General features: G+C 35.7%; 1 protein-coding gene across 1 annotated transcript; it reads right to left on the reverse strand.

Moving 5' to 3' along the window:
* Positions 1-1,300: 1,300 nt before the first annotated feature.
* On the reverse strand, positions 1,301-16,957 carry LOC104243962 (uncharacterized). The gene is made up of 9 exons (XM_009799250.2): positions 16,238-16,957; positions 15,073-15,213; positions 11,789-12,169; positions 6,644-6,748; positions 6,001-6,141; positions 2,473-2,676; positions 2,175-2,267; positions 1,892-2,003; positions 1,301-1,808 (listed from the first exon to the last, which is right to left on the reverse strand). The coding sequence occupies exons 1-9, from the start codon at positions 16,733-16,735 to the stop codon at positions 1,765-1,767; spliced, it is 1,719 nt and encodes a 572-aa protein (XP_009797552.1). The 5' UTR covers positions 16,736-16,957; the 3' UTR covers positions 1,301-1,764.
* Between the last annotated feature and the right edge of the window lie 7,811 nt (positions 16,958-24,768).

Raw genomic sequence — 24,768 nt, forward strand, 5'->3', positions numbered from 1 at the left:
ATATTTTGGATTGGAAAAGGAAAAGCGAGAGGAGGGAAATAGAAGAGATAATGAATTAGTTTGAAGAATTAGATATGGTAAAGGCATAAAAATTAAAATGTGTAATTACTTAGGATAAAATGTGTACAGATTGAAACAAAGTTTAGAACGGGTAAACACGGGTAAAAATTTTGAGCTAAGTAGGTATTTATTGTCGTTTCCTCTAATTTAAACAACGAGATGTGGTAGGCATTTATAATATCGAAACTACCCTCAACACCTGACATTATATTCCTAGAGCAATAACAATTCATCAAGCAAGAAAAAACATCTAAAGAGCAGAGTCAGACTTATTTTTCCACTGTTAAAACCTTGAAGTTTCATGTCTAATTTTGATCTTTGAAGTCTTATGCGTATCTAATTTGATTTTCTAACGGAGTTTTGGAAACTTATGTAAACGTTTGGTTGGAACAAAATGCACTAGAAAACAATGGATTGAATATGCCGAGCCAACCACCACAAATTTGATATTGAAGCGTAGTAAGTTTATTGATTGACCGTTGACGAGACACTTGGTAATAAACATTGTATTAACCGAAATGCTTATCCGCTCACTAGTTTAACTTTGAAGAAGAATCTTGTCAAAAAGGTAAATAGTTAACCACACCACAGTGTCTCAACAAATCTAGCAATTTAACCCTAGAAGCCAAAAAATTAAAGTGAAAATACATCACCTAATCATCCTTAAGTGCAAAATGCGCCTGCGAAAAACACTTGTCTTGCATCCATAAGTTTGGTGTGGTATAAACACCTATGTAGGTTAATTTTTTCCATGTTAAAATCATATATTTCAATCTTCTCTTTTCCAATGAACTGACTTGTTCATCTCATCCATTAATTTTTTCCATGTTAAAATCATATATTTCAATTCTCTCTTTTCCAATAAACTGAATTGTTCATCTCATCCAAATGCATATACAAACAATTGTTTCAACATAGATGATAAACAAAAGCAAAACAATGGATAGCAAGATCATTTTTTGTGACACTGATATCCGAGATAACTTGTGCGCACCTCGAGTATTTCACCTAACTCTCACCAACACAGGTATCGGATAACTCCACGGACTAAGGCTAGGCAGAGAAGAAACCACAATTAGCAAGATCACAAGAGATGGACTGGACAACAACTTCAATGCTATAGTTACCAAGTCAAAGTATGCATCCTGTATAAGCAAGTCCAAGCATATCACTGGCAGAAACCAAAAGTAAATGTTGTTGGGGGTTGGGCGCTTGGGGGGCAGGAGTAGACAAATCCAGGTTATCAGAAATGCATTTAGAATACAAAATTGATTCTTTTCAGGGTCAATGTGACCAGTTCTACAAAATACTGGCCTCTCTTCAGCATCTCTTATTTGTATACAGGAACCCAACAAGCCAAAGCAAGCAAATGCTAAAACAGAATGCTATATTTCAGAACCTAGTAAGTCAGGAAAAATGGAGAACCTAATGTTAAAAATACAAGCTACCATATTAGTACAGGAGAATGCATTCTGCTTTAATGAAATGCAGTACAAAAAGCCATTCTAACTTAAATCTGCACAACGGTACAAAAGTTTGAACTTGTTCATAGCTGCACAGGCAATAGCATTAAAACTCATCAGCTGCCTCAAGCACCAAAAGAAATGGCAAAAGAGGAACTTGCTGTGACGAAACCGAAATCTACAGGGAAAGTCGTGTTTCTGCTACTGTCTTTGCAAACTGCTGCATGACCTCTGTAGAACTCTATTCATTTTGAAGACAGTACAATTGCCGTATATTTCCTGAAGCTGACAAATTATGGGAGAATGGGTGAGAGAGAAGGAGCAAACTAGTTTCCATTACACACGAAAATTTAAACCATCACAATTACCATATAACCAGTCTTTAAAGCACTGATGGAGAGCTGTTGTTAATTCCTTTTTCCGGCTCTCTTCAAGATCAGCTTCCCGCAAGTTCTGCTTAATCTCCTCCAAGTTTTTTTGCTGAAACATTAAGTATGAATGACGATAAAGCAAAAGTTTGACAACTCAGATAAACCATTAGAACATGGAATGGACTGTACTACTGAAGGCATAAGAACAACAAATGGCAATGGGGTAAACAAATGTTATACAAAATAATTACAAAAAAGAAGTAAAAGTTTTTCAACTTACCCTTCTCTGCTGCGATGCCATGTAAGCATCAGGTAAAGGGAATGGATTGTTTTTTGTAGACCCAGATTGTTCACCTTCAAACCAGTTTGGAATCTGTGGACATGGAGATGTGTTCTTTTTAGCATGCAAATCATAATCATAAAGCAACAGATTTTCAGCAAACGTTCCTTTGACAGAATTCAGATTTCAGTTTCGGAAACTAACAAGGATACAGGACGATTGAAACTGGAAGCAATACTATGTAAATTGAAAAATAAAACTCAAATATGAACTCGTCATCCAGATTGTTTAAACATACCAAAAAGTTAGTGAACTGATCGGGGACTATGCGACTGGCGGACTCAGTCTGAACATCAGAAACACCTGCAGGATGTGAAAGCGAATCATGTGGATCAACAACGCCAAGAGCCACAGGTTCATCCCATTTGTTGATGGCTGGATCAATACCAACTACATTCAGGTGCTCCTCCAGCTGGGAGTAAAAAGTATTGTATGGAGCCACCTGATAAAACCATGAAACATGAACGGCGCTCAGAATCTAAAATTCCGTGGAACTGTTAACTCTGAAGCTAGGAGCATACTGTCACAATAAATAGAATAGAGATGCATATAATGAGAAAACACAGAACACTCTACTGTCAACTCTTACATCTGATAATAAAAATAGAAATGCATTAACCAAGCCCCAGTCAGCTTAGGAAAATATTTTTTTTATGATGTTTATGTCTGAATCAGCTTGCACGCACCTCGACTATTCCCCGAGTACCTGCTACCTCCCACCAGCACAGGTACCGGATAAATCTGCCCACTAAGGCTTTAGGCAGATACGAAGAAATCATCTACAGCTTGTTTGGATGGTTGTTATCCATCACTTCATAATTTATAGTTCTATAATGTATTGTATTATTTTGTGGATACAAATTCAAATAGATTGTATCTTTTCTTGTGGTTAAGTAACATTTCTATTGTTTGATTTCATTATATGGTATTGTATAATAATTGATAATTTACTAACAACCCCTTGTTGTAAAATATACTAGTAGTTGTTTTCGCTGGTAATACCGCTAAATTAATCATAAAAATATTGGTGTTACTGATAATATGCTTATGATTGAGAGTTGCAAGGAACTAGACGTCTGATCGCAATTCATGTCTAATAGCCATATACTTCCTTCTTGGCTACTGTTTCTTAACATATACTACTAAAGCAAACAACGACAAACAAAAATTATGACAAATAATGATTGCACCAAGTTTTTTTTTAAAAAAAAAAAAAAAGAGAAATCATGAACTAGTACATAATAATTGCATACGAAGTAAGAAAGAGAAATACTTGTGGTTACTAATTGGCTATAAGAGTAGCAAATGAACCTGAAATATGTGGTAGAGATGTCTGATTGCATAAGTAAGAAAGAGAAATACTTGTGGTTTCTAATTGGATATAAGAGTAGCAAATGAATCTGAAATATGCGGTGGAGATGTCTAAAGTAGATGAGAATGAAGAAATTATAATATGATAAAGATAAAATAGGGTATAGGGTGGAGTTAAGTAGAAAAACAAGGTAAATGGTAAAATAGGATTATCAAGTAATAAGAGCATAACGGGAAAGAGAAATAAGGTAACGATCCCGACACACCAAATCAGTCGTCACACAAAATGGGCTTTTTTGCTAGCATTTTCTGCTTCCCTGGGATATGGATCTCGGACTTCGTGGTTCTCCTACTTCATTGATCATTAGGCCACAGTGTTATAAATAGCGCTCGCCTCAGCGCTAATAGCGTGAGGCGAGGCGAGGCGAGGGTGTGTCGCTTCAGAGCATATCTTGCGTTGCGATTCCAAATAGCGCTCGCTTCAGGGTGTGTTGCGTGAGGCGACAGTGTCGCGAGTAGCGACTGTAGCGCCGCTATTTTAAAAAAAAAAAAGAGAGAAAGGGAGAAGACTCAAGTCGGGAATTAGGGCTTCGATCTTTTCACCTGCGAACAAAAAAACTTCAGTGATTAGGGATTTTCACCGGCGAACAAACCAACAGTCTTCTTCCGTCTTCTTCCTCGTCATCTGGCTTCATCTTCTACAAGCTTCAATAGCGAAAAAACAGAGGTATGCTGCTTCTTCTTCTTTCTTCTTTCTTCTTTCTATTTTTTTTCTTCTGTTTTTTGTCAGATAGAAACAGAGCCAAATAGGGTCTGTATTTGTGGTGTTTTTGTCGAGCAAAAACTGAGGCTTTTCTTCTTCTCTTATTTTTTTTTTTTTTTGCTCTGTTTTGTCTTCTTCTTTATTTGCTGTTTTTCCAGAGGCAAAAATTTCATTTTTGTTCTTCTTTCTTTGCTGTTTCCAAAGGCAGAATCAATTTTTTGTTTTGCTCTATTTTTTTTGTCTTTTTTTCTTTGCTGTTTTTTTCCAGAGGCAGTGTTTGCAAAGGCAGAATCATTTTTTTTTTTTTGCTCTATTTTTTGTCTTCTTTATATAGTGGAATTAATTGCATATTGACTTGACATTGAGTTTTTAGTTATATGTATATAATATTTTATGTTTTTGTATAAATTGTCGCTTCACATCAAAAAGGCGAGTGCTTCGCTGCGTGCCTCTCGCCTCAGTGAAGCAGGCCCTCGTCGCTATTTGCCGCCGCACGCTATCCAAAACACTGTTAGGCCACATCCTTAAGTGCAACCAACTTAGTCGCAAAACGTGGATCTTAAAGCAAAAGAGCCACCAATCCAAAGAATTCTTAGCAGGAATGTGCCCAATAAAACTACTGCTGCGAGATAAAACCTATTAAGATGCACCATCTATTTAGTACACGACTTAGTAGATGGGTATAAAAGGTACGGAAGATAATGTCACAGGTCATTGCAGCATCAATCGCCTTTTTTGGGGGGATATGGTAAACCCTAACACACCCCCCCCCTTCCATCCCCAAAGCCCCCAACCCAGAAGCCAAACAGTGGCATTTTCCCACTTTACTCCGTTGGTGACTCGAAGTTCACTTATCGTGGTTGGAGTTAGACTATCCATCACTGGTCTTTTGATCACTTCTTAGCTTCCTTATTGTTCACAACTTGTTCATGGTTTAAGCGGGACGTCGGTGGACCTGGTAATATAAAGTAAAGTACACCTAGTAGAATCCCTAAAGTTAAATTTTTCACCTCTGGCTATCCATATATACCTCATGCCAAAATTTAGTATCTCAATTTTCTATATTGAACTGACAATTTTCTAAATTGAACAGACAGTCAATTCCACTAGGCACACATTCTGCTCCATCATTTAATGAAATCGCAAAACTTAAATTTATCTCCACTATTCAACTATTTCAAGAAAATTACCACAAACCAAATAGGCTTCCAAACCTCTCAATTGCGCTAAACTGACAGCCACATTTCCAATTGTGCTTGCCCCATGTTGTCTGACACGTGACAGAAACAGTTTCTGATCAGGTGCTTATATTTTGCAGTTTGCACCCAGATAGGACCCTCAGATTACCTAAACAAAGAGCTGCATGGTTCATAAGGTATCTGCCATGGTGTCTATTTGAAACTCCTTTTTCTTGCAGGGATCCAGATATGAAAAACAGACCCAAGACCAAGAACTGCTGGTATTTTAGTCATTTTCCACTTAATCATAAAAAATAAGAACAAAATGCTAGTGTAAGATCAATGATAGCAAAAGCAAATGAAAATGGACTCTTGGGATACATTCTGAGTTTGCAATGAAATTCAATGCCACCGAGTGAGTGGCATATAAGCATTAAAAATAAAATGAGAGAATTGGTGATCCATGGAATAAGATGAAATTTATTCAGCAGCAGTGTAGAAGTTTAAGATTCACCTGCAATTTATGGTTATCACCAACAACAAGTGGTGTTTGATTTACTCCCAGGAAAAATACACATTCACGACAGTTGATGATACAGATACGTTTAGCCGCTGCTATCACATGCACACGTTCACAGTGCTCAACTCTTACAGCCTGTAAAAGAGGTTACAAAGCGAAATGCTCATATTTCATCTAGAGAATCGGACACATAATGGTGAAATATATGCAGTCATAAATCAATTAACTCATAAGACAAGCAGAAACTATGGTTTATGTGGTATTCGTTACACCTTGACCCAAAAATTAAACACCTCAGGTAACTGTTTAGTTTTTATATTGAGATTTCAAAATCACGGCTAATTTAAAAAATGCATAGACTTCTAAGTGGCAGCAGAAAGCAACAAAGTAGAAAACATCAGTTTGATAAAGCATGAATTTCTTTCTTTTTCATCTTATTGCATGTATGTCTAGCTGACTTTTCCGTGCCTAGCATGTACGTGAGAAGAGAACAAGAATGCAAATCCAAAATCTCTGGGTGCCAGGTAACAACAAACTCTCACAAAGTTTAAAATCCACAATTGCTTTTCACATTGATAATCTGAATACCAACTTAAGAAGGAACATGCAAATCTTCCTGAACTCTCAGCGAACCTACCTTGCCAACAGCTCCCAGGAAAATGGTTGCATCAGAGCATCCGTATACTGTAGCATATTTCAGAGGTGCTAAAATGTAAATGACTGATTCATGGCAATTGACAACCTGAGCAGAACACAGAAAAATGAAATGGAGAAAGTTTCAATATCAAGATCCATGTAAAAGTCCCTCTTTTTAAACTAATTTAGATGACTGCACAAAGCATAAAAGAGAAGTTGATAGAATGCTGCAGAATTATTTTCTATTGGATAACAAGTCCCCAACTTGTTTGGGACTGACAAATACTCCCTCCGTTTCAAAACGATTAGCAGTATTTCCGTATTAGTCCGTTTCAAAAAGATTGGCACATTTTTATATTTCCTTAATGGGAAGCTTTTATAGCCACACAAATGTTATGGCTTGTTTAAGACCACAAGTTTCAAAAGTATTATAGCCACACAAATATTATGGCATACTTAAGACCACAAGTTTCAAAAGTCTTCCTCTCTATTAAATTTTGTGTCAAGCCAAACTAAGACAAATAAATTAAAACGGAGGGAGTAATTGTTGTCGTCGTTGGATTACAAGCCCGAAGCATTACCTAAAGAACATATGACATTCATTTTAACCAAAGCAAAAAGAAAGGCTAAAGATTTTACCAATGCAAAGTCATTTCATGTTTTAATCCACAACTGTAACAGCCTCACAAGGTTTTGGGAGTTGAGACTAAGTTGGGATTTACCAAAGACATTAATGTCTGAGCCGGGTTCGAGCCGTGGAAATAGCCTCTTACATAAATGCAGGGTAAGGCTGCGTATGATATACCTTTGTGGTCCGGCCCTTCCCCCGACCCCGCGCATAGCGGGAGCTTAATACCCCGCTTAATGCACTTGGCTGCCCATTTATTAATGTCTGAGCGCATAGCTAAAGAAACACATACAAGCTGATCAACCATTTCCATCCTAAAGACATAGCTTTCTCTTTTTATGAGATTGGCTTTCAATTGACCAATCAATCATGACTCAAATTCCAAACTAATTGTGGTTGGCTATATGAGCCCTCTACACCTATTTTTCCTATTCGAGTCCATTTTATTCTTAAGGGATTCTCTAAACTAGAGGTTTTCTAAACCACATTTATATACTGAGTTTTAAGAAAACTAAAAAGCTCTTGGCAAGCATTAGACCTAATACAAGTGAAACGACAACTGATATTTAATGCAAGTTGGTATTGCCTATATGGATCCTTTGCTTCCACAATAGGTTCTTAACTAAGTCACATTAATCCCAAGAGATAGCAGGTCTTTCATAACAATTTTGGTCGAGGTAATTTTAGATCTACCTCATCTCTTTTTAGCACCTTCACTCATAATTGTGTCGTGCACAAATGAAACTAATGCATATAGATGTCTGTAAGCCTTGGCTAAACTATCTCACGTGACCTTTCTTTTGCCATCTATCTCTACTATTTGCATCCTCTATCGGATGCAGTCATTTTTATCTTGTTGAATCATGTACAACTTGTCTACGATGATTATCTTGTTGATATGTTGCGCCTCAAAAGCCCAAGTTTCCCAAAAGCCCAACATTCACCATCACTATATTATTGGTCTCAAAATTGCTCAATGAAACTTACTTTGTTACTTTGGTAGGCATCTTTCAATTGGGTATTACTTCCATGAGTTCCATCACCCTCATCTATTTCAACTATTGTGTTCTGATCTAAAATAAAACATCTTTCTCTGTCATGCCTTTTTCCCTTGAATGTCTGGCCTAAATATGTGAATTGTCTGCATTTAAGCATTACAATCGCATCAAATATCACTTTACCTTCACGTGAACAAAAAACTTGTGGTACATATATTCTATCTTACTACTACATATCGTAAAACCCCAATTCTTAAGAGTGCTTCTATATAATACCATTTTTGATTGATTACCTCTCTTGTTTCCTAAATTGACAGAACATTATACACAAAAGAAAAACATGCACCAAGGAACCTTATCTTATATACCCCTGTGGTCCGGCCCTTCCCCGAACCCCGCGCATAGCGAGAGCTTTGTGCACCGGGCTGCCCAAAGAACCTTATCTATATACCTACAGTTAAATCATTTAAAACCAGGGCAAGTTAGTTCACTCATCCACAACAAAGGTAAACAAATAGGGGCACAAGCCAGATTCCTGGTATAAATCCACGAAAGTTCCTCTATATCTCTCTTCGCCATTTTCACAATAGTGATCGCTCCATCATACATATCCTTCATGACATATATATATTTGATATGAGTTCCTTTCATCTCAAGCATCAACCTAAGGGCTTTTCTTTGCTTTATATTATAAGCTTTATTTAGCGCAACTACTATCATTGAGATCCTCTTCCTCTTCTTCTTTCATCAACTTTCCAATCAGAAATACAACCTATGTTGTAGATCTACGATGCATAAATCCAAATTGATCCTGCACTAATCTCTAAATTTATGATCATCAATCTTCAATAACATTCCATCATGATTCATAAGTTAATATCACAGATAGTTTTCACAATTTTGAATGTCTCACAATTCTAAATGAAGGATACCCCACTCGTTTGGCTACTTTCTACTTCTTAATATAACATTAAAATAGTTGGGTTAATCTTAACTAAACATAGTACTCCAATCTCTCCAAGCACTTCAAAATTATCAGGATCACAGGTTTTTAAACCATTTTCAGGTCATCCTTTACTTCATTAGACCTCTACAAATGCAACTAAGGTTTTGTCACAAATGTACGAAGATCTATAAAGCTATCTTTGTGATTTCTGTTGAGCAATTGATTGCTATAGCATCTTCATTTTCTCTTTAATCTCACTGTCTCTTGTCAAACCTTGTCAAGAGTCATCTTTAACATACTGAACTTGGTCCAAGTCTTTATCCTCTCCCCTGTTGTATCAACTTATGCATTTCTTTCTCCCTTTTCGCATCAACTTTTGTATAAACCATCTAAAGCTGCACCTCTCCCTTTGCTAATCACATACCTCAATTTCTCTCTTAACTCGATAACTCTTTAAAGACTTATTCATCTTCTGTTGTAGGTAACTTCCTGTATAACTCTTTTTTTTCTTTAACAACTATTTGACTACTTCATTCCACCACCACAATTCTTGAGGTCAAGGCCCTAGCCCCCCCCCCCCCTTTTTTGACAAGTAAAGGAAAACGATGAAGGCCCTAGCCTTTAGACTCATTTATACTTCCAATTGCTACTTTTCTTCAAGTAACTATCTATTTCCTTCTATTTTATATAACAACCCAGTATAATCCCACTAGTGGGGTATGGGGAGGGTAGTGTGTATGCAGACCTTACCCCTACCTGGGGTAGAGAGGCTGTTTCCAAATAGACCCCCGACATCCTTCCCTCCAAGAACTCCCACCTTTGCTCTTGGGGTGACTCGAACTCACAACCTCTTGGTTGGAAGTGGAGGGTGCTTTCCTTCTATTGTATATTAACAGTAATTTCTAAGCTTCATGCTCCCTCTTTTCTAACTTGTCCTCACATGTTATTTGCTTTGTCGCTTTTAGTGTCAATATCGAATTCTCAGTTTTATGCAATTTTTCTACTTTCCCAATCCACTCTTTTGCTTCACATCCAAGACCACTCCTTAGTATCATCTTGTACTCCGTGCACGTCGCTCTGTCGCATCTATTGGCTTTCACTTAATACAGTAGTAAAGCCCTATACCAACAACTTATCCAATACTTCTTCCTATCATTTTCCACATACTCCGAGAGTGCATTTCTCTTCTAGCCTCGAACGATCTATCGCCAAACTGACAAGGGACTTGTATCTTGACACACTAGCCCCTAGGACACATGAGTAATGATGCTTTAAAATTGTCAAAAAATAAATCAAACAACAGCCAGAATTCCAGATATATGTTGAAGCTATTGCTGATCAGTTAGACATGAAACCAAGAAATCAAAAGAAGTAACATACCAAAGAGGCCCCAAAATAAGTTGCCAACAGAAAACTACTTCAATGAATCAACTATTAAGCAAGTAGATTCTCAGATACATGATGCCATGTAAGAGGAAATCTCCTTGCTGTTAACTTAGAATATTTAGCCCTTTTTTGGGACAAGTGCACAATTAATATTAATAGCTTCAGATATTAAATTAATATAACAAACATATAAAGACAGTTCTTCTACATTAGAATCTTTATAGATAATTCTAGTTTTCCAACTTCACAATAGCATTGATCATGAGAACAAACATCAGAACATAAAGACAAGTGCGCACATACACAGATTACAGCACATTACTGGAAATTAAAATTCTTCAATAAAAATGGTGTTCTGGAGCACCCGTGCAGCATCTTATTATCTGTGTGATGTGTCTGAAGTTTGTGTTCTTTAAGTTCCAGCCCAATTGTCTGATGTTCTTTTAAAAATACGGAATGTTCGCCAAACGGCACTGCGACTAAGCTCCACATTACTGTGTTTCCAATTCAAGAGGGAGGAGTATACTGGAAGGGTATCCATTGATGACAGGTAATGCACAGAGGAACAGGACTTAGATAAGGGAATTGTGGACCTTCTATCAGAAACTCTACCAGGAAGAGAGCAATTGGATATCAACACAAGAACGGGTTGAATTCAGTATTATTATGAGAATAGTGCAAAAGCTGATTGCAATAGAATCTTTACTATTCTGATTGCAATAAAACCAACTCCAGATATTTTATGCCTGACATTTGTAGAAGAAAGTAGCTGACGATATTATATCTTGATATAACTTCACAAATGGGTAAGATAGAATCCTGTCTCTTCTAGAACAGAAAGCACCAACAAATTATAAATATTTCAGGCACACTTGTTATGATTCAATTCAAAACCAAGAATATGCATTAAAATGGTGGCAAAAGAAGCACATTCAGAATAAGCTTCCTTGAATCAGACCACTGAGGTCATTTTATTTTAAAAATTCTAGAGACCAGATCGAAATATTAAAGACTAAGGAAAGATTCCTGTGCCACCGACAAAATACTTGTCTCACAGAAGCAGTATCAATTTATATTGAATCATGCAACTTATATCTTTGACAACAACAATAAAATAAATTCAGTTTTTTTTATTGGTAAAATTACGTTTTAGCATAAGACAATAAGATAAAGTCAGTTAAAATTTACCTTCACAGAAGAGCCTTTAAGATCATTTGGCTGACGTACATATGATGTTTTCGAGATTCCCTCAATGAAATTTGGGCCTCTAGGACTCAATGAACTCTTTACTGAACTTGCAGAGACATCAGCCATTGGCACATCCTGGTCGATGGCACTGGTTGGTCCATTTTCCTTCGCAGAAGCCCTCTCAGTAATGCGTTCCAGAGCAGACGCTATATTTTGTAGCAGCCAATCATGTACTTGAGCTGCAGGAACAGGAACAGCTGGCATGTCTGGATCTGAATTGGCAAAAAATGGGGCATTCTGACTCAATGGGATTCTCTCAGATCCCTTTTCACCAAAATAGAATAGAAAACCAAGATGCTCAAATTTCTCTGCGGACAGAACCTAAAGGCATTACACTAATTGGTCAGCTTTACATTATATCTTTACCCAGTACTCTATGACACAAAGGTAAGAGAAATGGCTGCAAACAGGCATAAATTTAGGCAACAGGTTCAGCATTAGATGTTTCAGTTTCTAAACTTCCTGGCATCAGTTGTCACTGAGAGTTTCACAAAATGCAATTACTAGGGTAATTTTGTTTTTTCTTAGATCCTACAATATCGTGGAAATCAGCATAACAGAGGGCATCATAACTACCCCAAGTTCATTAGAGAGGGCTCCAATCGTCACCCAGGAAGAATTCTATCACGAGGCATAAAAGTTGGAAAAGAAGGCCTGACAGGTAACATCATGTGCACGCAGTTCCAGAGTGACAAAAAGTGCATTTGGCTGGCATATCTGCAGTTAGAATCCATTTAATGGCCATTATCCTTGCACAACCTGTGAAATTTGATGCACGGGAATTAAGTGCATTGGAGATTGCCAAATTCTAGAGAAAATACTCCACTATGTACCTACGGGACTCCCCCATTCATATACCTTCTTCCACATAGTTAAAGGACAGACTCACCTTTTACTCATCAAAGAAAAATGACAGACTCTGCCAACAGCCCCGAATAAATAACATTTGTTACTTGAAGTATCATTTCCATCAAATGACAATTTGGAGATTGGATATTCACACATGCTCTCTCAGGGTTCTACATCAGAGGCTACACAAATTTCAACTGCCGTGAGCAAGTAACTATAATCTCCCTTCTTTTTTTTTCTTCGACAAGTCGATCAATCGTCTTCACTTATCTCAATTAGCTTGTTTGATCGATAACCTAAGATCAGGCGTGCCTCCTTTGTGATATAGAGAATGTTTTAAAGTTCATGTAGCACTGCTGCTTATGCCTAGATTGTTCTTGAGACTAGCATCACTAAAATGTAAAATGTCATGTTCATGTTCCCAGAGAAGACGTGAGCTTGAACATAGACGGAAAGAAAAAAATGTCGGGGATGATGATTATGAATTTCAGTGATATCTACAACTATCCAACAAGGCTAGGGTTCAGTATCATCAGCTATGCCGAGGCTAACTGTGCTAATCTCATGTCAAATCCTCAAATCACATAAGTATCAGGCCCGAATATATAAAGAGCAGTAGGATATCGAATACATGGTGATGGACCTCTACAGTTCGATGATTCCCATGAATGATATGTTCTAGGCTATTGGTAAACTTTTTGATTGGTTAATAAGTTTAGTCACCTTGATGGGGAAATCATACATACGAGGCAGTGTACCCACGTATATAAACTTACAAGGACATAATTTTCTACAAAAAGCGTCCAGTCACCATTACTAGCCATGATATTGGTAAATAGAATTTGGAAACAGAAAATATTATTTGAAAACAAAACCCACTTTGATACTGGTAAATATGATTTGAAAATGGAAACATATTCACAATAAAAACTATCTTACTTTCTAGAAACAATCTCATGCATCCCTCCCACGTATATCCATTTGTCTCCACTGTAAACTAACCTTGTAAATTGTACTTGACGCCAAAAGAAAAACTTCTAAACAATGAAACTCTATGGTCAACCTGAGCCTAGACATAGATAATACAGCATATAAACCTAGGCTAGAGAATGTAGAAATAATTTTAGAACTACCAGAAGGGGCTACATGATATTAAATTCTATATACAGGATAAAGAGTGTACTAACTATTTATTGAAGTATTAAACAAAGAACTACTCATATGATTCGATTTTATGTGACACTCTTTCCTCTTTAGCATGTTCCAAAAAGATTGACACCTTTTTCTAATGCACCTATTTACTTCTGGTATTCTCATTTTACCTTAATAACATACTCTTATTTAATAAAATACTCTTATAGGAATGACATAGCATCTTTCGGATCACAAGAAGGTAAGGGTACTTGGGCATCTTATACACATTTAGCTTATCTGTCAAAAGTTTCCTTCTTTTCTTAAATTCTTTATCCAGTCAAATTGTCATATAACATTCACATAAGCAAACTAGAAATAATCATACTATTTAGTGAACAAGTTGAAGTGGGCGTTGAACTTGTCCTGGCCCACACTTGCTTGAACTTTATTCTCACGCTTGGCTAAGTTCACACCCACCTAAGGCTGAATCCTGATCTTAATGGACAGACTTGTCGAGCTTCGAGCCCAACCAACCCAATTGACAATCCAAACCTTCCAAGATACCTCATAGGAAAGAAAAGTGAACTTTACATGATACTAAAAAGTTAATATATCCGTTGACTCTGTCACATGAACGCAAATATAATTAAATCTTTTTCATCAATTGGATGCATAGTTAATGTCTTACTGCATAAGCATGACTTATAAAGACCAGGACAAAAGTAATTCAACAAATCAAACCTGAACCTGCTAACCAAGTGGTCTAAGAGAGATAAAGCAAAAACTTTAACCTGTTAACCAAGTGGGTCTAAGAAAGGCAAAGCAAAAACTTGAAAGGAAGCTGTTCTACATCGATACAAGTGGCAAGCATGTAGATGCAGGGGGAAAACAACGCCCGAAGTTATACATCATTCACCAGTGGGTTTTTGCATTAGTATTGCTAGGCATACAAACCTCCCCACCTGCACCTCAATTTCTTTCTAGTTGTAGCAGTTAACCACAAAAATTTATGTTCCTCCCAATTCTTTTGTATTCGCATTGTTTCTCTCTCAAACATTCACACCCCAGCTTGCAAGACAACTTAAAACCGCATAGAATCCAAGGCCATACTGCATCAACTCCCTTAGAATTCTTTATTTTTATTTTTAGCATTGCATGTTGAAATCATAGGATATCAGCTAAACCATGTATGTTGAATAACAAGAGGGGTGTTACAAACATGAAGTATGAAATTCACAAACCAGTGTTTCGTCGCCCTCTCCTTCTACTGCCTCTGACAAAAGAGACAGAATGTTTCCCAGGTGCTTTTGTAAATAGGATAACTGATGAGCCTCTTCATCAGATTGTGATGGCATATTTCGTCGACTATTGCTACGTACAAGCTGCAATGACAGAAACAAATCTTCTGGTTATTATTTCACAGCAGTGCAACGGGTGTTTCATGGTACATGCCACACTATTTAAATGAATAGCACAAATAAAGAAAACAGACTCGTTAAGATCAAGAAGGGAAGTCATTTAACATAGTCAGAAAAACGAGCCCCGGGAAGCATCCTTCATCAAGATCCAAGAATCAAAAGAAAGCAAACTTGCACAACCATAGGCCTATCTACAATCTTATGAAATTCCATGCATAGGACCAGGGAGGATCCACGGTGTTAGCTATGGGTTCGGTCAAACCCAAAAGCTTTGGCCTAGATCCGAAATATGTATTAAGAAATCCACTAAATATGTATAAATATTTAATTATGAACCCTGCTATTAGCACTGAGGTCTATCCTAGAATCCCGAACCCATATTCAAATCGTAGATCTTCCTCTGCATAGGGCCACAACATCCACCACTACTCTTTCCGCCTACAACTTAGTATAAACTAGTATTTTAAACCTTTTCTACTAGATATATATTATTCTACTTAGTATAAAGTTTTGACACCAAGTACAACACTTTATTAGTTCTCAAGTTCTTTTCAACATGGTAAACATTTCATCTTACAACTTCTTCATATTATCTAAATCCTATTAAAAAACCATAACTACAACTAAAAGCTTCCAACAAATAACCAAAAATGCAAAGAAAGCTCAGTAAACAAATCAAAACACTGATAATTAGAAGAGCTTTAAGTTATATATACCACAACACCATCACCAGACAAATCATCAATGATAATTAGAAGAGTTTTAAGTTATATACACCACAATGTAAGGAATTTTTACACCATCAAGCCACCTTTTACCTACTTTGCCAGGTAATTAATCTTGTTTTCAGGAGTATAAATCCCACATATAAGAAGGCTTACCCTTTGGTGACATGATAAAGTAAACAATTCTTATGTTTATATAACTTAAACTCTAATTTAGGAACTACACATTCACAAAAATGCCGAGTTTGGAACAATGTCCTCACCTGCAACGGCGACAATGCGGACAAGAACCCGTCGAAAGCCGAAGTAGAAGGCCAAACATCAGCTACGGCAGCTGAATCCTTATGTCCTTTAGGAAGCAACCTTTTGTAACTCTGAATGTACAAAAATACAACCAAATCAAACACATTAACACCGATAGAGCCGACCTCGGAGGGCTTAGCGGTAACGAGAGGGTCCGAATCGGAGTGAAGAACACAAGCAATGGTTTCGAGGACGAGGCGAGCGTGTTCGAGCGAGATCTGAAGGGACTCAGCAATGGATTCCGTGTTAACGCGTTGGTTCGTAGTACTTGACTCGGAGGACGAAAGGGAGGATAATAGCTTGTCCTTAATTGGACCTAGGGTTTGTGTTCCGTCGGTGAAGATTAGCTTCGGGATCGGTAATAGGCCGTGTTCAAATGGCTCCCTGCGTGGGTGAATGTATATTGGGGCGGTGGATGGTGTCGTCGCCGGTGACGGTGTTTCATCGGATTCCGCCATTAGTGTTATTAGTGGAGAGGAAAAAGGTAAGAAAAAGCTGTGGAAGAGTGGAAATGGCAGTGATCAGTGCCAATTTATTTTATTCAAATATTCAATCAATCTCTTACTCGAAAAAACAAAAGGAAGAAAATGGCAGTGATCAAAATCTCAGCGAGAGAAAAGCAAGGCTGAAAGCCCGCATAGTGTTGATTTGTAAAAACTTAATCAATAGCAAAACAAAAATGCATATTGTTAGAAGAAGAAAATGCAAAATATATATTTTTGTTATAAAATAAAGGCTATAAAGTAAATACAAGTATAGATAGAAACTGATATATTATTCTGATTCAAATTGATGTACATAATGAACTGAAATCTTTTCTATTTATAGAAGAAAGGAAGTTGTTGTGTAAGCTGCTACGCAAGCTGTTGTGTAAGCTGCTACTACAAGCTACTGTGTAAGCTGCTACGCAAGTTGTTGTGTAAGCTGCTACTGCAAGTTGCTGTATAAGCTGCTACTGCAAGTTGCTGTATAAGCTGCTACTATACCAAATATGGATAATCTAATGTTTATCCATAACCGGGTACCGAAGTGATAAGCTTCTTCAGGAAGCTTATTTCCAATAGAGTACTAAATAGATAAATATATTTACGGTGGAGTCTCATATGGATAAGCTTCTTCAGGAAGATTATTTACAACGGAGTACTAAATGTACATCCATAATATAATATATTTATAACACTCCCCCTTGGATGTTCATTAAAAGATAATGTGTCTCATTAAAACCTTACTAGGAAAAGCCACGTGGGAAAAAATCCTAGTGAAGGAAAAAGAGTACACATATTTAGTAATACGCATTGTTAGGTGTCTCATTAAAAACTTTATAAGGGAAAAAGAGTGCATTGCGTATTTTACTCCCCCTGATGAAAACCTTGTTTCAAATATTTGAGTCTCCGCATTCCAATCTTGTATATCATCTTCTCAAAAGTTGAAGTTGACAAAGATTTAGTGAATAAATCTGCTGGATTATCACTTGAACGGATTTGTTGCACATCAATGTCACCACTTTTCTGAAGATCGTGTGTGTAGAATAATTTTGGTGAAATGTGCTTCGTTCTATCTCCTTTTATAAATCCTCCCTTCAATTGAGCTATGCATGCAGCATTGTCTTCGTATAAAATTGTGGGTCTTTTCTCACATTTCAAACCACATTTTTCTCGAATAAAATGAATTATTGATCTCAACCATACGCATTCCCTACTTGCTTCATGAATAGCTATTATCTCAGCGTGATTTGAAGAAGTAGCAACAATAGATTGTTTTGTGGAGCGTCATGATATGATAGTACCTCCATATGTAAATACGTAGCCGGTTTGAGATCGAGCTTTATGGGGATCAGATAAATAACCTGCATCTGCATTACCAATACGATCTGCACCACTTTTGTTAGCATTAGCAAGATAAATAAGTGCACCATCTACACCGAGATAGAGTATTTCAGGACCAAGGAGCTCCTCATCCTCTTCTAGAGGTTGGAACGGATCCTTATTCACTTCAAGTGATTGAATATTCATTGGTGTACTTAATGGGTACACTTTGTCCATGTAAAAGTATTTTTAAGACCCTCTTGGAGCTCTTCCGGAGTTCCAATAAGATTTATGTCACCAACATAAATAGCAAGTGTAACAAATTTTGATGACATTTTCTTTATAAAAATACATGGACAAATAACATAATTTATGTAACTTTCTTTCAGCAAATATTTACTGAGGCGATTATACCACACGCGCACAGATTGCTTTAAACCGTACAAAGATCTTTATAATTTGATCGAGTACATTTCTCAAGACTTTGAATTATATGCTTCGGGCATTTTCAATCCTTCAAGGATCTTCATATAGATTTAGCCAAATAAGTCATATAGGTTAAGACTTGTATCTAAATGGTATGACATCTTCAAGTGTCTGGACTGCTAGTCTGATCCTCACAATCGTTTATAATATTGTGCACTATATTGTATTAAATATATCGTCGACGATCATTTTGTGTCAGTTCCGAAGCGACATAACTTGTGGAGATCTCATCACTTTCTTTATTTTCAGGTACCTGAACTTTTTCGGGAGTTTCATGAAATGTTATGTCGTGGGCTCTTCTAGAGCTTATTTCCTCCTCATTTTGATCATTAGCTCCTACTATTTTTCAAGGATTGTTACCTTTGGAACCGATTGGTCTACCACGCTTCATGCGTACAGTAAACTCTATCCTTCAGGGACTTTAATTTTAATAGGAGCATTTGCAGCTGAAATATGATATTTAATTTTGGATCAGCAAATGCTTCTGGCATTCGACTTGAATTATCTTCTAAGTGAGGATCATGATAATTCGATTCATATAACATATTTTTCAACTGTTTATTCCATCCCCAAATGTTAGAAAAACTAACATATATCCCCAATCATCTTTGGAAAACATATCTTTGTGTATTATGATAGAGAAATTAATCATATACCACGCAACAAAAGATAGTAAAAATATTTGGTTTCTGATCCTAAAACAATTGTGAAGGGATGACTTATCATATATTGTTGATCTGATGCATACAAGTGTTGTTATATGCAATTTAGAAAATCTTAGACCAACACATGAAGCTTTGTTCTCATAAGCAATGGTTTAGCCATTAATAGGAGGTATTCAATACTAAACCAGCTTGGATATAAACCAGCATTATCAAGATGAACTGTCTTGATTTCATTATCTGAAAATTATGCTTTTAATCGAGAAAAGCAATTCCAAATGCCAAACTGCAGGTTGACAATAATTACACATGTAACCATCTCATATATGCACCTATAAGTAGTTCACATGATAGGTGAACGGACCCATATTCACTTTTTATATATTTCAGAATCAGGGGTCTTAGTCCCAACTTTAGCTGGTATAATCAATTCATTATGAGAACAAGCAACATATGAGAATTCCTGAAGAATCTTAAAAATCATTTTTTCAACAAAATATTTTTTTTTTGTAAAAATAAAAAAAAAATATTTTCAGTTTTTAACAAAATATTTTCGTTTTTTAAAAACTGAGAAAAATATTTCCAACAAACTATTTTCGCTTTTGAAAAATGTTTTTTTTTTCTTCATTTTTCAGTTTTTTTTTAAAGATTTTCTTTTTGTAAAAACTGGAAAACAAACTTGTAAAAACTGATTTTTTTTTTGTTGTAAAAATAGAAAAAAATCATTTTTTAACAAATATTTTCGTTTTCTAAAAACTGAAAAAATTATTTTCAACAAAATATTTTTGTTTTTTGAAAAATATATTTTTCAGTTTTTTAAAAGAATTTTGTTTTGTAAAAACTGGAAAAACAAATTTGTAAAAACAAAAAAAATAATTTTTTGCTTTTTAACAAAATATTTCGTTAAAAAACTGGAATTTTAAAAAAGAAACTGGAAAAAATGAAAATAGGGGTCGGGTTGTGGGTTTTTTTAAACACGGGTCGGGTAAAAAAAAAGAAATGAATCGTTTTAATCTGGTGTTGCCACATGGCACTCTATCCAAAAATGGGGTATTTTTGTTTCAAAGTATGACAATAGGGGTATAGATAACCCAATAGTATGACGGTAGGGGTATGGATAACCCAATAGTATAACGAAGGGTACAAGTAAATAATATTTGAAAGTAGAGGGGTATATTTAGACCTTTTCCGAATTCATTTAGAAAAGAGTCTTCCGGCCACACGAAATTCTCAAAAAACTTTGTTGATAAAGTATTTTAGAGAAAATCAACCCATATAATTTTTTGTACAAACTTTGATTTATATCTATTTATAAAGTTATTTTTTATTCTTTACAACGTAATACAAGAAGCCCTACTCCCCACATAAGAAATACTCTCTCCTTTCCAAAAAAATTCTATTAATATTTTTTATTAAATAACAAATTAGTATTTAAAGTTTGTTAGGTGAAATATATCTTTATATTATTTCTAAATAAATAAATTTCACCACAACTCATTTACAATATTATTCATATTTACATTAAAACTTAGATACTTTGATTCTCGTTTTTCAACTTAGATACATAAACTAATGATGGGGCAACTAAGTAAATTTTCAGATAAGCCTTCAATTGGGTTGAGATACACTTATTTTGGGGGTGAGCTTCATGAGTTGTATTTAGCCTGCTTCATGGGGCAGAATGAGCTATAAAAAATGATGAGTTAACTTGGGCTCAGCCCAAATGAGCTAAAATGTTTCCAGCCTAACCCATTAATCTCTGGACAGTTTGGGCAAGTTGGATGAGTTTGGGCTAAAATTACCACCCCTCGCAAAAACTTTTTTTCATTATTGGATGTGTACATGGATGGAATCTGTATCAACTTTTTAATTATTAGTGCGGGTTATATATAGGGTTTGTTCGGTGTTACATGAAAAATTTTCATGAAAAATGAGTGATTTTATCACTTATTTCTCTTGTTTGAGTGGTGAATGAATTTTTTTTCTAGGGTTTGGTTAGAGAGTGTAAAAATATTTTTTAGGAAAATAATCTCTTATGCTACTCTCCTCATCCCTTCCCCCCCTCCTCCCCAAGTCCCCATGTTTCCTGTGCTCTTCTCCCTTCCCCCTCCCCCTCTCCCCTCTCCTCTTCCCCTTCCCCATAAATACCTAATGTTTTAAGGACTCTATTTTATTCAAGAATTTAATTATTCTTCTAAAAATTCACACAAACCCCAAAGTAACTAATGTTGTGCTTTACTTTTTTGTGCAAAAACAATGTTGAACTTTGTGCTCCATAATTAAAAAAAATCCTTTTTTGTTGTTGAAAAAGAATGTACTATTTCTACAACATGAAAAAAGTACTTATTTCGTTGAAATGAAAGAAAATACTTTTTACTACATCATTTTATTGAAATGAAAGAAAATATTTTTTCTACATCATGAAAAGAAAGTACTTCTTTTGTTAAAATGAAAAAAATATAGTATTGTTTATATCATAAAAGGAAAATACTCATTTGTTAAAATGAAAAAAATATTTTATGTATAACATGAAAAGAAAATACAATTAATAATATTTTTATTTAGGGTTGGGGTGTGGCGAAGGTGAGGGTGGGGTGGGTAGGTGGGGGTGTCGGGGTGGGTTGGTGGGAATTGATGGAGATGGGGAATAGATTGGGATAAATTGAAAAAGAATTTTGGAAAATATTTTCCCTTCTTTTAATAGGAAAAATATTTTTCTCTAATTGGATAAAAATAATTTCATGAGGAAAATATTTAAGCCAATCAAATATAAAAAATTTAAAAAATATATTTTGAAAAATATTTTCCTTCGTACCAAACACTATCATAGTGGAAAAAAAATTAAGGGGAGTTGAAGAAGAAGACAAGAAAAAGAGAAGCAATAGAAGAAGCGAGAAAGAGAAGAAGATAAGAAAGTTACCTTTTTTTATTGACTGGCTACGCTTTAAATACAAACCCAAATAATGGCTATCCCTGTAACAGTAAGTGAGTTCGCCCAGCATGGAAAAGGACTGAGCAGCTCAAATTATAGTGGACCTTGTAGGTAAAAGTGAAGCCATTTCGAGGAGAAAAAATTCACAAATAGCCACTTTTTAGTTCCTATAATAGAAAAATAGTCATGATTCATGAAGTTAAAACGAGTCCGAAACTGAAATAATGGTATTTTAAATTTAAAATACCATTATACAATTAAAAAAAGTTATATTTCTAACTAAAACGCAGTATAATACTACGTTTTATTTAATAATTTGTTTATTTTATAGGAAAACGCAGTATAGTTCTACGTTTTCCTATAAAAAAATATAACCCCTTCTTCTTCCCCACGACATAATTAGTGTTCAATTTTAACCCCCCCCCCCCCAATTTCTGCTGGTCCCCCCCTCCGATTAAAAAAATTCCTTGGGCCCCACTCGTCACACAAAAAGTGAAGAGCGTAGGTCCCGCATATAACCCGAGCCTTTGATTATTGTGGATTCCTTCTTTCGGGCTCAAAATTTCAAATTTCCAACATTTCAAAAAACATAATAAATCGAGATATTCCGATTTAGTTTATGTCGAAACTCGTAGAGCATATGCATATTTGTTTTCTTGAATGTGTTTCCACATTGATTTGTGTTATGTTTACGATTAAATTTATATGTTATTTTTACTCGGATTAAATTATTAGTATTTTAAAAAATAGTTAAAAGTTGAGAAATAATTTTTATTTTTAATGAAATTGTTCACAAATATCGTTTATTGTTTTATATGTAATTTCGTGAATGTTATGATCATATGTTTGTTGTTTTTATTTAGTTTAGATTATTTATTCTTAAAGAATAGTTGTCTTTTAGCATAGTAAAATATAGAGCCTTTTAGCGTAGTAAAATATAGAGTCTTATAGCGTAGTAAAATATAGATCCTTTTAGCGTAGTAAAATATAGAGTCATTTAGCGTAGTAAAATATAGAGCCTTTTAGCGTAGAGTCTCTATAGTTTAAGTATTTACTAACTACAAACTCTATCCAATTACCCTTTATAAAATTAATTATTTAATTTATAAAACAAACTTACAGAACTAACAAATTAATATATGTTGTCAAATTAAATATCGAGCGTGGAACTCATAGTTATATACCCTGTCCAATTAAAAATTAATTATTTAATTTATAAAACTAACAAAATTTTAAAAATATTGAAATTGACATACATAAAAATTCATGATAACTTGGTGCTACTGGGCCTCAAATATCGAGCCTGGAACCCATAGATAATTACTCTGTCCAATTAAATAATTAATTATTTAATTTATTAAACTAACAAAATTCTAAAAATTTTGAAATTGACACACATAATAATTAAGGATAGCTTGGTACTACTGGGCCTCAAATATCGAGCCTAGAACTCATAGATAATTACTCTGTTCAATTAAATAATTATTAAACTAACAAAATTCTAAAATTTTTGAAATTGACACACATAATAATTAAGGATAGTTTGGTGCTACTGGGCCTCAAATATCGAGCGTGGAACCTATAGTTATATACTCGGTCCAATTAAAAATTAATTATTTAATTTATTAAACTAACAAAATTTTAAATTTTTTGAAATTGACACACATAAGAATTAAAGATAGCTTGGTGCTACTGGGCCTCAAATATCAAGCCTGGAACGCATAGATAATTACTTTGTCCAATTAAATAATTAATTATTAATTATTATAACACAAACACACAATTAATATGTTTAAATTACAGTAGACGACATGGACTTGCCGCCTGTGCATCCTGGACCAGCCGCAGATCAGATATTAGTGTTACAGGGCGACCATAGGTCCACCTACATATGGGAGGGACATTTATTGGATCAGACTCTCCGCGCCAGGAGACCGGACGACTTGTGGGACTTTTTGAGGGAGAGAGATTTTCATCCCCGCATAGTCCATCGCCTGCGTGCTACAGGCTTCCTTAGAATTTTTTAGATTGGGTAGTTGCAGCTCGACTGGTCTCTCATCACGGCGTTGATAGAGCGGTGGCGATCGGAGACACATACTTTTCCCCTTCCCACTGGAGAGGCCACCATCACGCATCAGGATGTTCAGGTTTTATATGGGTTGCGTGTTGATGGACTGGTCGTTGCACTGCCCCAGTATATGAGAACTATGACGTGTGCCCAGTATTTCGATTTGATGGGGTAGTATACTGGTTTCAGGCCACAGGGTGAAGCTGCAGTTAGAGGGTGCAGTCGCATTTCTGTGACAACTATCAGACAGCATATGGAGGTATTGCACCCCGACATTACCGGCGAGACAGAGGATCTCCATATTCACCGGTACACAAGGTTGACGATGTTTCTTCTTTTTGGGGGTGTCTTGTTCCCGAACACTTAGGGAAATCTAGTGAGTATGCGCTTTCTTCATCTTCTTCAGCAGCTAGATGAGTTACCCTAATACAGCTGGGGAGCTGTTGTTCTTGCCTACCTGTACAGGAGTATGTGTCGGGCTAGCATATTGTACATATTCGGACGGTACCCCCTATAAAAAATGTGAGTGTTAATACAA

Source organism: Nicotiana sylvestris, chromosome 3 (genome assembly GCF_000393655.2).
Source record: "Nicotiana sylvestris chromosome 3, ASM39365v2, whole genome shotgun sequence".
Taxonomy (NCBI): Eukaryota; Viridiplantae; Streptophyta; class Magnoliopsida; order Solanales; family Solanaceae; genus Nicotiana; species Nicotiana sylvestris.

What these genes read in the sequence shown, in the direction of transcription:
- LOC104243962 (XM_009799250.2), bottom strand. Translation starts at nt 16,735, where the DNA reads ATGGCGGAATCCGATGAAACACCGTCACCGGCGACGACACCATCCACC. An exon ending in TGGCATCGCAGCAGAGAAGG is followed by an intron (nt 2,004 to 2,174) that starts GTAAGTTGAAAA and finishes TTAATGTTTCAG; the next exon opens with CAAAAAAACTTGGAGGAGAT. An exon ending in CTTTAAAGACTGGTTATATG is followed by an intron (nt 1,809 to 1,891) that starts GTAATTGTGATG and finishes ATAATTTGTCAG; the next exon opens with CTTCAGGAAATATACGGCAA.